This window comes from Castanea sativa, chromosome 10 (assembly GCF_040712315.1).
Source record: "Castanea sativa cultivar Marrone di Chiusa Pesio chromosome 10, ASM4071231v1".
NCBI lineage: Eukaryota > Viridiplantae > Streptophyta > Magnoliopsida > Fagales > Fagaceae > Castanea > Castanea sativa.
In genome coordinates this window covers 32,010,738-32,025,481 of record NC_134022.1, presented here as the reverse complement: position 1 = coordinate 32,025,481, position 14,744 = coordinate 32,010,738, and the positions used below count along the sequence as shown (strand labels likewise).

The window sequence follows — 14,744 nt, the reverse complement described above, 5'->3', positions numbered from 1 at the left end:
CTCTCTCTTTATTGTTTCCACAGAATTTTTAAGACATGGGTTTTGTGATTTTAAGCACAAAAAAAAACAAAGTTCTTGAAGCTTTTGCTGCAAACCCACATCCGTGTCATTTTTTTTTTTCTTAATCTTCTTTTCCTTAAATGTGATAGTCATTATCATTAATACGTATTCGAAATCCCAATGTTTCAGTGTTCTTGCTTTTCAATTTAACACCCAATGTTTCACTGTCCTTCATCAAACACATCCCTATAGAAACTATCAGCCACTAAAGAACCATCTCCAGCAAGAACTCTTTTAGGAGCTCAAACATTTGACGTGGAGTGGAAAAATGAATTGGGTTTCAAAGCTCCAACCTTGACCGACGGGGAGGAACCAGTGCGACGGTGCCAGCTCTCGACCGATGTGTGCGGCAGCTCCAGCAGTGGGTTGGAGATGAGAGGCGTTGGAGCTTCTCAGGTCTGATGGGTGTTTGATAATTTTGTGTTTAATTGAGTTATACTTGTGCGTGCAAGAGTGGATTGTAAGATCAATGGAAATATGACGTGGCGGCACTTCATTGGTGGCGTAAAGTGCCCTTCTTTATGCCAGGACCTGACTGAAGGTTCTCTCTTAAATATAACTACTTTCTCTAAGTAATCTATAAACGTATTAATTATATTGCAATCTTATCCAAATTGAACAGTTTGTCAAGTTTAATACTATTTTTTAATTGATTAAGATTGCAATATAATTAATATGTTAATCTTTTTTGGTCAATAGTAGAGTAACATAGTTTGATACTTATGCAAATTGCACAATTTTTTTTTAACAAAGTTTTACGTAATATTGTAATCAAAGAATCTTTTTTTTTTTTTTAAAGTTCTACGTACTGCAATATTGTAATCTAAGAAAAGCAATAAGTATTCCATTTTTTAATGGTAATGAGTAAGCTTTAACCCACAAACGCATATCATACAGAAAAAAGAAAAAGATAATGATAAGGAAATATGAAAATTAAGAAAACCACTTCAAAGTCCATATAATTGGAATAAGGATTAACTGAAGTAACCTTGGAATAAGGATTAACAAAAGAAACCTACCCAAATTCAACAAAAACCAACTACAAATTGCGTAATCCTCATCAAATTTTACAAATTGCGTAATCCTTAATAAATTTTACAAATGGTCGATGACGGTGATTAAAAAAAAGTGTTAGAATACTATTTATTTCTTTATTAAAAAAGAAAAAAGAAATGAGTTATGTACATTAAGATACCATTGAGATAGAAATTTTTTTTTTTTGTAAGTAGAGTTTCTTTTTTTGTATCTTTTTCTACAGTGACTGTGAAACTTTAGTGACCATGATCAAGAAAAATAGAAATTATCGCAAAGAATGAAAGAATACATACCACGTGTAAATATTTATGTAAAATTCAAATATTTATATTCATTGAAAAATACATACCTCCTATGCAGTATCCCTCTTCACACTTTCAAGGTGCTTTCTACAATCGTAAAAACCAATTTTATTTGTAATCTGGAGGTGTTGTACCCCTCTTCAACATTAAAGGTACTTTCCACAATCGTAAAAAAAAAAATTATGTAATCTAGAGGTAGGGGTAAGTATTGTGATTTTGGTTAACTGCTTTGTGGTGGGCTGATTGAATAACTGATCAAGTAATGGCTGATAGTGGGGAGAACTTAGTGGAATAGTAAATTTTGTAGCTAAAATTAAGGAGTTTTCAATTTGGATGATAACTTAGGAATTTGAAATATATGTTTAGCCAAAAAAAAAAAAGCAATGTGATCTTAAACTATATATATGTGCATGTGTGTAGGGATAAGGGGTCTAGAAAAGGATATTGGGCCGTGTCCGAGGACATGTGGACATTAATGAGGACGTACAAATTAGTAAACTATGGGGGAAGTTTGGTTGTAAAAGAGTAAGAATGAAGTCCGAGGAGAAATATCTCATCGGCTAAGCAAGTAGGGGTCAATGATCCGACCTTTCATCAAGGACAAGGCACCAGACGATCATGTTGGCAAGGATAAGCATTAAAGGGGTATAAGACAAATGAACGATGAGAAATATCTAAGAGGAAAGCTGTTATCACCGCATTGAGTGCTCTACAGCTAACTCTCTGACCGTATTAATGTGGAGGTGATACCTAAATAGTAACCTTCAGCCTTACAGCTACCCATGAAGACTTCAGAAAGGTGCTGATGGGACAAGGATCAAAGCCAGTAATCTGGTCTACATGTGGAGGATTGAGATGAAGTGGTGAGGGTGAATATAAAGAAGGATATCCCCATTACAAATGAATCATCGGATAATCTAAAAAGAGAGAAATCACTGTACACTCAAGAACTGTAATTATACTTAAGTCTGAGAGAAATATATAAGAACTAACATCCTCGGACTTTGCCGAGGAGAATTTTCTTTGCATTGACCTGCTTATTATTGCATTCAAATATCATTTAGCCTATTGTGATTACTGTCCAACACTTTAAAGTTCAGTTTCTATCACACTCTCTATAAATTCATCGTTTTGGGCTTTTTGGGCCTTAGTCCTTTTTACTTTTGGGCTTTCCAAGCAAAACGTGCCATTACAATATATATTGGAATATGTATTAGCTAATGTCTTTTTTATGCTTAAAAAACACCCTATTACTTTTTATTTTTAGAAGAAAAGACACCTTATTACTTAGTTGGAAATACTTCAATAATAACATAAATTAAGCACATTGAGGAAAAATTGAGAAATTTAAAATTGCCCATTATATTATACTCCCACCAACAACCCCACACACACACACACACTAGCAAAAAGGTCATTTTCTCAAAATAAAAAAATTAAATAAAAGGATAAAAAGAAAAAGTACAATTTTTTCTTTATAGAATATAGAAATTCTACTTTGAAATAATCTAAATATATATGTGTGTAAAACTTCATTTTAGAGATTTGAACCCAAGTCCTTGTCCCCCACACCCTACAAGCATTCATACGAGCGACCATCGCACTAAAAGTACAAAATTTAAATTCCACAAATATCGACGCACATTTAATACTTAAACTATAAGTAATTCCAATTACAACTTTTTTTTTTCTTCGAGAAACTTCCAATTACAACTTTAATATATATATTGCATTTTTTTTAAGAAGGGCCATTTATTGTTGTTACTCTTATTAGTTGCCTCATGCAATCGCTATGTGTGTAGTCTAATACTTTTAGTACTTTTAGTTTTTTATAAGTTTTTTTTTAGAGAGTTTCAAATTATGACAAAGACATCAATCGGTTTTTGGCGTAGGTGGAGATTGAATCTCAGATCTCTTATTCAAAGATCAAAGATTTTATCAATTAAGCGAACTGAAACCCACTAGTTTTTTTTTTTAAAATTGTGATTTTTTTAATGTTTATTTATTTATTTGTTGAAAATGCAAGTATTCTTAGGTGGTTGAGTTTATTTTTGAGATATATATATATTTTTTTGTTTTAGAATTGAAATTGGGAATAAAATGAAAATATTTATTTTAGTTAGGTTTTGAAACATGTCAAATTGCCATTTAAACATTTTATTTTGTTAGAAAAGACATTAGAACTAAAACATATTGGGTTTTGAATGAAATGCATATACTTCCGCTTTGAAACATGCAAATACTATTTTATCAATTTTAACTACCTCTAGTTTAGCAAGACTTTTAACTTGTGAAGACATCATTTAATGTTCCAAACGCTCAAAAAGGTAGAAGCCAGTATAAGAAATTAGTATAGAGCTTTTTTATTATTATTATTTATTTTTTTATTTTGGGTGTGGAGCTAAATTTGGTGTATTTTAGAATTAATGGAGTTAATTTCATACTAAATTAAACTAATAAATACATTTTGTTAGGTTAACTTCTACGTGATAGTTTTTTTTTTTTTTTTGGGTTTTTGTTTTTGTTTTTTGGAGATAGTTGTACATGATAGCTTTAAAAATTATTTATCAAGTTACCTAGAGGCTAGAGACCAAATTATCTAGGTTTCGTTTAAGAGTTCATAGAAATGGAACGAAATAGAATGATCATAAACGAATTGAAATTAATGAAATGTACTTAAGTAAGAGAGTGAAATGAAATGGAAATAAATGACCTTGTTTGAATATTTTAAAATAAATGAATGTAAGTGTGGGGAGTAAAAGAACCCAAGTGAGCATATGGGCCATTAGGCTGCAACATAGAGGGCCGACCTGCTCCAGGATTAAGCTCTATGATTTGGCCCATACGCCGAGGGTCCGGGGATACAGCCCTAGAGAATTCAAAGTTTCATTATGAAGGTCAAAACACAACTCTGGAAAGACCAGTGGTTAAAAGGGGACATCCTGAATCTTCTAGATGCACCAGTATTAAAGAAAATATTAAGGGTAAAGGCTGCTACCTCCGCATTAAAGGCTCTGCACCTACCTCCCTGGCCGCATTAATGGGGAGGTGACCCCTGAACAGTGAGGTGGAAACTTCTAGTCAATGTTCAAAATGTATCAGGGAAGGAAGTATAAAAGGGGGGTAAAGGCCAAAGAAAAAATGAGGGGATCGGAAAACTAAGAACAAAAATAAGAAATTGTAATCTTAAAGGAAGAAAGAGAAATAAAAAAGAAGTAGTCCTCGGCTCGAGTCCGAGGAGATCCATTTGTCATTATCGTTCGTTATTTACTTGTGTTTATTTATAAAAGTTTGTTATCAAGCTCCCAGTACTTCTAACCTAGATTTCAAGCCCACACTCTACAAATTTTTATTGTTTAAGGCTCATTGGGCCTGAGCCCGTGATTGTCTTTGGGTCCAGGTGCAATTGTGCACTTACAGTAAGGTAAGTAATCTTATTTTGGAGTAACATAGAAAGAAATGAATTGAATTATTTTATGACAATATTATTATTAGACCCCTATTTTAAAATAACTGGTTAAATATATAGGAGCATTTTAGGAGTTTAGTAAAAAATTCATTAAATTTAATTTCATTCTCTCTAACTCCTTTCAATTTATGGGGTATGAAAAATTGAGATTTTTAGGGATTAGAAGGGAATGAGTCTGCCCAACAAATTATTTTCTCTTACTTAAACTCTCAAAGAAAGAAATGAATTTTCCATTATTTCAATTAAAACTCCATAATAAAGAATTTGAATAACATTCTAAAATTATTATTTATTTATTTATTTTTATTCCATTCATTTTTCTCCTCCCAAACAAGGGGCTACTGAGGTGATAACATAAATAATAAATTATCATGATGTTGTACAGTCTCGTAAAATATGGGAAGATAAATAAATATATAAATTATAGATATTTAAAAGTTAAAACTACCGAATACCAAAGCAATGTTTAAATGCTTGTTATTATTGTAGTCCCTTTAGCCTTTATGGTTGAAACCCAAGTAAAAAAGAAAAGAAAAAAGGACATAACTTGAACTTCTGTTTATTTTTATATAGAATCAAGTTTATTTTTATTTGATTTGGATTCTAACTGCGCTTCAACTTTAATGTAATGTTTAGAGAAAAACAAACCAAAGATTGTTACATTCGGTTGAAATAACTTATTAATAAGCCCTAAGTTTGTTTGGTAAGGAAACTAATCGAGCTTTTTTTTTTTTAATGAGAAAAAGGAAACTAATCGAGCTTAAGTTCAAGCTTAAGTTTGATTTTTGTTCAAAATAAAATAAAATAAATTGATTCAAAATTTGTAATAACCTCTAAAATAAAACATAAGGTTATTTTAGACCCGATCTCAATTATATTTAGAGTTTTTTTTTGGGTAAATTATAAATTACACCTTCAAAATTTGAGAGCGATTGGATTTTACACCTTAAAGTTTCAGAATTTGAATTTTACCTCTTGAAATTTTGGGTGTTTAGATTTTACATCCTGACGTTTCAGAACTTGAATTTTACTCTCTAAAGTTTAGGGTTGTTTGGATTTTACATCTCTAAATTCTGAAATTTTAGGGCGTCAAATATTACCAAACTTTAGGGATAAAATCTAAATTCAGAAATTTTAGGATGTAAAATTCAATCACCCCAAACGTTATGGGCATAATTTACAATTTACTTTTTTTATTTTATTTTTTATGAATTATATTTAGAGGTTCATATTTATTAATTATTTTTCGAGGACAATATATATATATATATATATATATATATATATATATATATATATATAAATAAAGTAAAGAAAAAAAGAAATATAGAAGAAAACAGAAATAACAGTAGAAAAGAAAGAATACTGGGAAGGAACTGCAGCAAATTCTCAGTATTCATCACATTAGGCTTGGAAGTGGATCAGCTCAGCTCTTAAAAAGTAACAAACAAAATCCAACAATTCTTATCGCTCTATAAATCGCAGAAATGGATTTGTCGGAGCTATGGGCGATATTCGGGCCAGGAGTGGCGGGCGCCGTATTCGGCGCCGGGTGGTGGTTCTGGGTGGACGCCGTCGTTTGCAGCTCCGTCGCTGTCTCCTTCGTCCACTACCTTCCTGGTCAGTCTCTCTTTTTGTTGTTGTTGTTTCTGTGTAATTATATCGATTGTGTTAATTAGGGTTTGGTTTGATTCGATTGTTTGTTGTTGTAGGAATATTTGCTTCTTTTGCGGCTCTGATGTTCAATTGCGTTAGGAAAGAAGACATCGATTACTCTCCCTACGAAGAAGGCGAGTGGAGGTCTGTAATTTCTCTCTCTCTTTCTCTCTGTGTTTATCATTTATTTGTTTTTCGATTTTGTGATTTTTTTTTTTTGGTTCGAGAATTGTCATTGATATTTCAATCCGATTTCGAATGTGTCTTTGAATTTTGGACTTCAATCTGGATGCTATAAAATGATGCTAAACATCAAAATGAGAGCACCGATAAACAATGTTGTGGTACTATTGGCCAGAAATTTAAGATTCAATGTCTATAATAGCTAATTGCACTAAGATTTATCATAAAGGAATGTAAAATTTGTTTTGGGTCTTTTAGAATTTTGGGGTTCATTGACTCATTGTTCAGAAGTGTTCGTCTTCACGAGCATGCGTAACCTATTTCATTAATAAATTTGATGATTACTTATAATAATAATAAAAAGAATCTGGGGACTTGATGCAGTGGTCCATACCCATACTAGTTACATGCAACGAAGAAATTATTGTAAATTTAAAAGAAATTGGTATTGGTTTTTTAGAATATGGGTTCTTGAAGTAGTGGTGATGTGCAATGAAGATTTTGAATACGGGCAACAAATTTACTGCTGATTTTTCAAGGTAGTGTCTAGGTTTTACCGATTGATGGAGGTTTTGTTATATTGGTTGAATGCTAATCTAGAAATTAGAATGCTGAAGACAAAGACTCAATTGTGTGCGGTGAGAGTCAGCTAGACATTTTACTTGAGTGTGGATTAATTTTTTAAAGGGATTAGAAAGGTTAAAAGTAGGAGGAATAAGAGCAGGCTTAGGATATGGATTGCTGAAGCATTTGTCCTTGGAAATTTGAAGGTGCGAGAGTGCAAACTCCGTCCATTTCATAAAAATTGTCTCAATTGTTGACCAACCAATCTCAAGTACAAAGAATTTAGGAGGGTTGTTGTTAGGCAGACTGTTGAAATTCAACAGTCACTCTTCATGAGAATATGGGGGTCATTTAGGGGTCCTTAATTGTTAGGTCTGTCAGTGTGTGCATGCACACATAAACACAGAACATCGCTATTTAGTACCTGGGTGTACATCATGTGATAAGATTTTGTTATTAGGAGTTAGGAGGGGGTGCAGGCTTTTAATGCATCTGGGTATTTTATTTGTTGAATAGTTGCATATATTAGCTATATGAATGCATACTAGAAAGTGGTGCAATTTATTCATATATTTTTGGATTTTTTTTTATAATCAATTCTTTTGTAAAACTATGTATCTTGTAGAGGTCAAAAACTTTCCAAATGATCTCATAATAGCGTTCTTGAGTATGTTCCCTTGTTGAAGTCTCGTTTTTTCATCTTCAAATGAAGTTGGAAAAGCTGAAAGAATGAAGATAATTCTATACCCTAAGATTCTTTCATAGTACCTAAGAATAATAACTTGTCCCCAATCAAGTGAATTATGCATGTTGTTTTGGAAGTGCATAACCTCATCAATTACATGGAGAAATCAAGTAAGATGTTATATTTTGACAAGTGAGATAAACACAAATAATGGGTTATGACCTTAGTACACTAGAGGTATATAAGAGTGACACATTTAATATAAAAAATGCTCTTAAGAATTATGAAGTTCTAGAAAATTAAAAAATGTGTAGAGCAAAAATAGTTAGTGGTGTTTATTCGCTTTCAAATTTTATTGATGAAATAAGAATTCAAATAAAATGAATTACAATATAAGGTTTGAGAAATCCACAAACTGTACAAAGGAAATACAAGATACTCTGCCAATAACAATATTATGTTCAAACAAAGAACACAAAAAAGCATACTTGATCTTGATATAGATTTCTTAACAACTTCAAAAGTTTTAATATTCCGCCTCTCCAAATCTTGCAATGTGAACTTGCATTCCCAATGAGACTATTTAATGCTGACAAGACAACCCTTGCCAACAGGAGTTCAGCATGCTTTGAGCTTTTCATGATTGGGTTCCTAGATTATTTGGCCTCTTTGAGCTTTTCCTAGATTTTTATTTTTAGATTTCTTGTTTTCTTTCTTGTCCTGTGTGTACCTCTGTATACAGTTAGTGTACTTGGGTGGCACTTTTTTCTGATTTTAGTAATGTTACTTATAAAAAAAAAGTTCCACTAGTAGTCTGGTTACTTGGGAGTGAGTCATGAAGGAAAGTGAATGGGAAAAAAAAAAAAACCCTGATAGGCACTTCAGTTTGTTTTTAATGGGGGAAAAATACTGGCATTGATGTTAAAAAGAGTTGTCATAAAACAAGATCAAGTCCATCATAGTGGGGAGTTGTGGGATCATCTCTTACTGCAATGTGAGTTTGCTTGTGAACTATGGGGCTATGTTTTCAGTCTCTTTGGAGAACACTGGGCTATGCTGTGTAGAGTGGTGGATTTACAAGTTGGTTGGTAGAATTGGTTTGGGAAACACTCATTTGATGTGTGGAACTTCTCTCTGTTGTGTTTGATATGGCTTTTGTGGAGGGAGCGAAATTTTCATACTTTTGAAAATGCGGAAGCGTTGGAGATGTAATCGAAGCTCTTGTTTCTTAGAATAATTTGTGGGTGGTCCATGGTTGTGGGTCTCAATGACAGTGGCACCTTAACAGAATTTATGAATTCCATTTCTCTTTGCTTCTAATTCCTTTAATAGCAATTCTTTAAGCTATCTTGTGCTTTGTAATTTTCCTGAGGTAGTTTTATTGCCATAAAACTTATCAAAAAAGTCCACTGTAGTTAAACACATGTCTATGCCTATTGTTTTATATAATTATTTCAATACATATTCGTAGTATGTATGGATATGTGAACAAACTTATAAGAATATATATCAGATGTTTATTTATGTACACTCATGTTACATAAGCATTAAATAAAACAAAAATGATGTGGGAATTATTTTGGGTTTAATCTTTAATGTGACTTTTGCTATTGGAGTATGATGGATTAAAATCCTCTTTTTTTCGTTCCATGTAAAGTTTTATTTATAAAAAAATTCTCTTCTTTTCTCCTGTCAGATCAAGCAATGACTGACTTAGGTAAATTAAGCGATGAGCCAGTGATCTGAATACTGTGATTTGACCTCTGATTGGTTGGGTGAAAGTGCAGACATCTTTAAGATTTTTATGCCTTAATCAGATGAAACTCAACCCAAATTATCTCTCTTAGATTTTTTTAATAAATAATTTTGAAGCACTGATCTCTCCACTGTGGTGCTGGTATCTGTTCTATTGCACTGTTCCGAGATTTATCTGACATGAAAAATTGCACCCTCTTCTTTTTTCTTTGAGTGGGTTGATGGCTGCTAATCCTTCCATTATTGCAACAGATTGAAGCTTTGGCTTTTCTTCGCATATGTTGTGTCCTTTGTATCTCTAGCTGCATCAGTGGGCCTATTAATACAGGATTCACTTGTAACAACTGGCCCTTCTGTGTGGACAGGAACTGCGGGTGTCTTGCAATGTGTGTTTGTGTTGATCAGGTAAAAAAAGGTCTTTCAGCTTAAGATTGATTTATTTGTGTACTTTGTCTCCTAGTTATAAATGTGAGGGCACAACTTCAAGAGCACATTACCATATCAGTACTGTCTTTTCAAGTATGTATTTTTAGGTGATGTATAAGTCCTTTTTAGCCAAATTTTTTCCCTCTGCATTTCTTTGTTTTGAGAGTATCTTGAGACCATTGTTTTGCCAATGAGTTCTGGTTCAAAGGACACTTCTTCCTTGCATAAGAAGAATGGGTGGAGGGTAAGGTTGTGGGTTAAAACCCACCGGGTGCATGTGGAGCTTACCAAAGATTTTTTTGTTTTGAGAATATTGTTTCAGTAATTAGGTTTGCTGGCTGGCTTTTTCTTCAATAGAATTAAATTTTAATCTTGTTAAAAAATTCCTTTTGGTTTAAATGACTTTGTTTTCACCCTAAAATCAGTCAGCTTGCAACTTAACTTGTGTCTGAGCACATTGATGATAGCTTGTGTCTGAGCACACTTATGATAACTTAGAAGGGTTTTGCTGCCTTGTGGGTCTAAGATGACCATCTCTCTCTCTCTCTCTCTCTCTCTCTCTCTCTCTCACACACACACACACACACGTGCATGCACACTGCTTTCAGTTCTGAAGATGTATTTATACATCACCGTAATGTTTAGAATGTTGTGCTACTGGCTAGTTTTTTCACTAACTCAAATTTTGTTTCTTGCAGTGGGCTGATTTATTGGACTTCTCATCCAGAGTAAACTAATGTGAATCATATGCTTTCCATTTGGTGCTTGAAATTACAAGTGGGGCAGCCATTTGTACATGTATCGTTTTACTTATTCAATCAATGAGATGGGAAATAGTTCACCTTATGTAAATGTGTGTTTTGGTAACAATCTTTAGCATCAAAGTAAACCCAAGGCAACTCTGGAATTTGTGATGACTGGTGTAGAATTTTCTTTCCTAACATTTTCATGCTGTTCTGTTGAAAATCTTTGGCCGTATGTTTGATTGTATAACATATTTATTGTGGACTAACAAAACTACTCTGGAACGTTATATTATAAATGTAATAAAACTGGATGGAGAATCTATAAGCTGTCTTTTTGTGTTTTCCCTTTTTTGCCAAACAAATCATCCTTACTATGAACCAGAAACATGAGCCAGCAAAGGCAGCAACACCATTGAAAACTTGAAATCATTAACACAAGCAAGCATTTCACGGATTACAGAAAGAACTTCTCAATTTAAGATTCATTGGAGTTCTCATGGAATGTGGAAGCCATTATTATCTCTACAGCAAAGTAAATAGAGTCACGAGTCATGACAAGAAATGTTGTACAACTGTTTCTTTTTCTTGAATAAATGCTGGACTGGATTAATTTTCTTGTTGCTTCTCCTTTCTTGTTGTAACATAAAGATTGCTATCTGATTTTGCAATCATCTGCAGTTCCAAGTCGTCCTTCTGGATCATGGCATCATCTAGCTTTGCTGCTTCTATCTCTTCGATAGCACTAATCCGTGCCATCTCCTTATTCTTCCCCCATAGAACAGAAAAGAGCCCAAGGACGATTAAAATAGACCCTAAAACACTGAATTAAACATATAGGTTTAGTAACAAAAATTTGCTGGTCAAACTTGGTATAAACAACTAGACCTGAAGCAACTTCTATGAATTCAAAATAATAATAATAAAGCAACAAGCTGATATTAAAACTCAGATTCAAATGAATTCAAAATAACAACAAACTAGTAAGTAAATTTTATACGTACGTTCCAACATATAATTTCTCATGAAGCAGGGCCCAACTGGAAATAGCCACGATAACAAGCAACAAGGGGCTGAACACCGAGACATAGAGAGGACCTTTCACCTGGATAGCCCAGGAAGTGATGGCAAATGCTAGTGCAGAACAGACAATCCCCTGAAATCAGCATGGTTTTTAAATTAGGGCCTTAAACTATCTTGAATGTTCAAATAACTGATAATTTATAGGCTGTATGAAACATCATCTGGCTAACTAAAAAACTTTTTAGAACTCTCACTACTTAATTTGGTGTACTAACTCCTAATAGAAATGGCTGCTAGAAGTGTTTGAAACGTCAAAAATGGAGAGCTCACTAGCTTAACGATATTTCACACCAATTATGGTGAGTGAAATTGTTAACCTTGTCAACTCAGATTTCTTTGGAGATAATTTCCTAGGCCTGGAAATAAGTATTCATTGTCCCAAGAAAAATAAAAGAAAAGAAATAAACACTAATACTGCAAATTATTGTTGGCAAATTGAGAGAAGCATACTGCATAGAGAGATGCAACAAGCCACATTGGATTGCTCAACGACCATGCAGAAATGTCGTGTTTGGCAAATAAGGCAATGATCCCACACTCAATGCTGGCCATGAAACACATCAATGTGGTGCTTGTATAAGGAGCTGGAAAAATCTTGTTCATTCTTGCCTGAAATTATAAAATGATTTAGCACAAGGAGTTATCAAGACCTGAAAATTTGCACTTGAACCATGCACGCAATGTAACACAAACCAATATAAAACTATTCTCACTTTATAAGTATGAATCTCAGTAATTGATTGAGCAATGGACCATATACCAAATATTTGAAGTAGAACTTGGCAAATGATCCAGTAGTACAACCAAAAGAAAAACTTGGGTGATATTTGTTAGATCCATCTGAGAAGTTCATAGAATTATTGGAGCTAAACTTACTTGGATTATGAACCAAACTGACCAAGAGAGAGAACTTGCAATTAGGAGCAAGGGGCCTATGATGGCGTTTCCATGGCTGCTAGAAGTGGAACTATTCTTTTCCATATTCTCAGCATATGTCCAGTGCATGCTAGGTTCACTTATACCAATGGTGTGTCCATGGTAGAATGACAATAGAAGGGCTCCACCTATGCATATAATTGTCCCTATTACCTTAGCTTGCCCTGGCTTGGACTTAATTCCCACAGATTCTTGCCTACAAAAACATCAGCCAAAAACTTTCAATTCATACGATTTGGAAGAAAGAAACCAGGATTAATTTTCATGAACAAACAAAATTGAATAAACTACCTGAAAAGGACAGCCAGGATGAAAGTGAATGCTGGAAGTGTATTAGTTAATGCACTACCAATTGTTGGGGTTGAGTGTTTTAAACCTACAAGGTAAAAGACCATATTTCCAGTTCCCCTGCATTTTAGGTGTAATTTAGGACAACTTAATTTGTAAAAAGAAAACCAAAAGAGTAGAAGATAAAATGTACACATTAAAATGTTTGTGTGGGGCATGTAGACAAAAAAGACTAGAAGATTTAATCTACCTATTGCATAGATTGGACAAATATTTCATCTACAACATTTGGAATAGAATTGAAAACTTACCCTGTTAAGGAGCACAAAAATAACTGGAATAAAATAGGTATTGTTATCTTGGGTCTTGTCTTCCTGCAGGGAAATATGAAATGTCAATATATTGTTCTAAAGTTAATGATGAAGAAGCATTTACTTATGCAGAAAGATATGAGTGGCCCATTTGGTACATACTTCCAAATTCACATTTTTACATTTTAAACAACTTTACACATATTTTTTACACACTTTTTCATCAACACAAATTTTAAAAACCTACAAAAATCTCATCTCAAACTACTTTACCAAATACCCCTGAAATGTCTAGGCACTTGATTGGCTCATAAAAGAAAATGCTGACAAAGAGTACTTGTGCCTCTATTAATAACCATTGACTTGTGAACTGAATGCTAAATAGAAATGAGGAATCATAAAATATGCAAGCTTCCCATTGAGAGAGAGAGAGAGAGAGAGAGAGAGAGAGAGAGAGAGAGAGAGAGAGAGAGAGAGAGAGAGAGAGAGAGAGAGAGAGAGTAAAGTGTTTAGATTTGTGGTCATGTAAATGAGAAACTGCAACAAAGACAATTTGAAGAACTTTAGATAAGTCTGATGAGGATTGGTATGAGAAGTAGTTGAAAGCATTAGGTGAAACATATTAATCATAAGTTTCTAATTTGCAAAGCCACGAAGGATCCATTCTTCCATGTGCTAATCATGTGGTCCGCAAAGCAACCACGAGAGGCTAGCTATTTAGGGGTTGGCTTCAAGTGATCATAACATTTGTCAAATATTACGCCACTCATGAACTTTATATCTGACTTTTGAATTATTTTGTCTCTCTATAATTTATATGCTTGCAGAATATCAAGATAATAACAAATCAAAAATATAATATCTATAAGATGTATAAAATTTTAAGGGTTTTTTTCTTTGAATTATTTTGTCTCTCTATAATTTATATGCTTGCAGAATATCAAGATAATAACAAATCAATAACTATCTTATCTATAAGATGTATAAAATTTTAAGGGTTTTTTTCTTTGAATTTTAAATTTATGTACAGAACATGAATTTATAAATCAAATAGTAAATAATAATTGATTCACATGAATTTGGCATATATGTTGACAACACAAAAAACATGTAACTCAATAGTGTAATTTCAAGATAGTGATCTAATAAAAAGTTTTTTAGTGATGTAATACTAAGCAAGAGTTATATCAAATATAACTTGCCTCTATCTTTTTTGCGTAGCGCAATGTGAAATCATTTTTGTTTGTA

General features: G+C 33.1%; 2 protein-coding genes across 3 annotated transcripts; one reads left to right on the top strand and one right to left on the bottom strand.

The window, feature by feature from the left end:
- Nucleotides 1-6,176: 6,176 nt before the first annotated feature.
- LOC142613699 (uncharacterized) lies at nucleotides 6,177-11,208 on the top strand. The gene is made up of 4 exons (XM_075786156.1): nucleotides 6,177-6,486; nucleotides 6,579-6,666; nucleotides 9,962-10,114; nucleotides 10,834-11,208. Exons 1-4 carry the CDS (start codon nucleotides 6,354-6,356, stop codon nucleotides 10,865-10,867), a joined length of 408 nt encoding a protein of 135 aa, XP_075642271.1. The 5' UTR covers nucleotides 6,177-6,353; the 3' UTR covers nucleotides 10,868-11,208.
- A 127-nt stretch (nucleotides 11,209-11,335) lies between these two features.
- Nucleotides 11,336-13,933, bottom strand: LOC142613698 (WAT1-related protein At1g09380-like). 2 transcript variants are annotated; one of them, XM_075786154.1, is made up of 7 exons: nucleotides 13,770-13,933; nucleotides 13,497-13,559; nucleotides 13,189-13,305; nucleotides 12,838-13,093; nucleotides 12,412-12,570; nucleotides 11,883-12,034; nucleotides 11,336-11,701 (listed from the first exon to the last, which is right to left on the bottom strand). In XM_075786154.1, exons 3-7 carry the CDS (start codon nucleotides 13,290-13,292, stop codon nucleotides 11,488-11,490), a joined length of 885 nt encoding a protein of 294 aa, XP_075642269.1. In that variant the 5' UTR covers nucleotides 13,293-13,305; nucleotides 13,497-13,559; nucleotides 13,770-13,933; the 3' UTR covers nucleotides 11,336-11,487. The 2 variants fall into 2 exon arrangements, with proteins under 2 accessions (XP_075642269.1, XP_075642270.1); XM_075786155.1 differs by having other exon boundaries at nucleotides 13,777-13,933.
- Nucleotides 13,934-14,744: the final 811 nt, after the last annotated feature.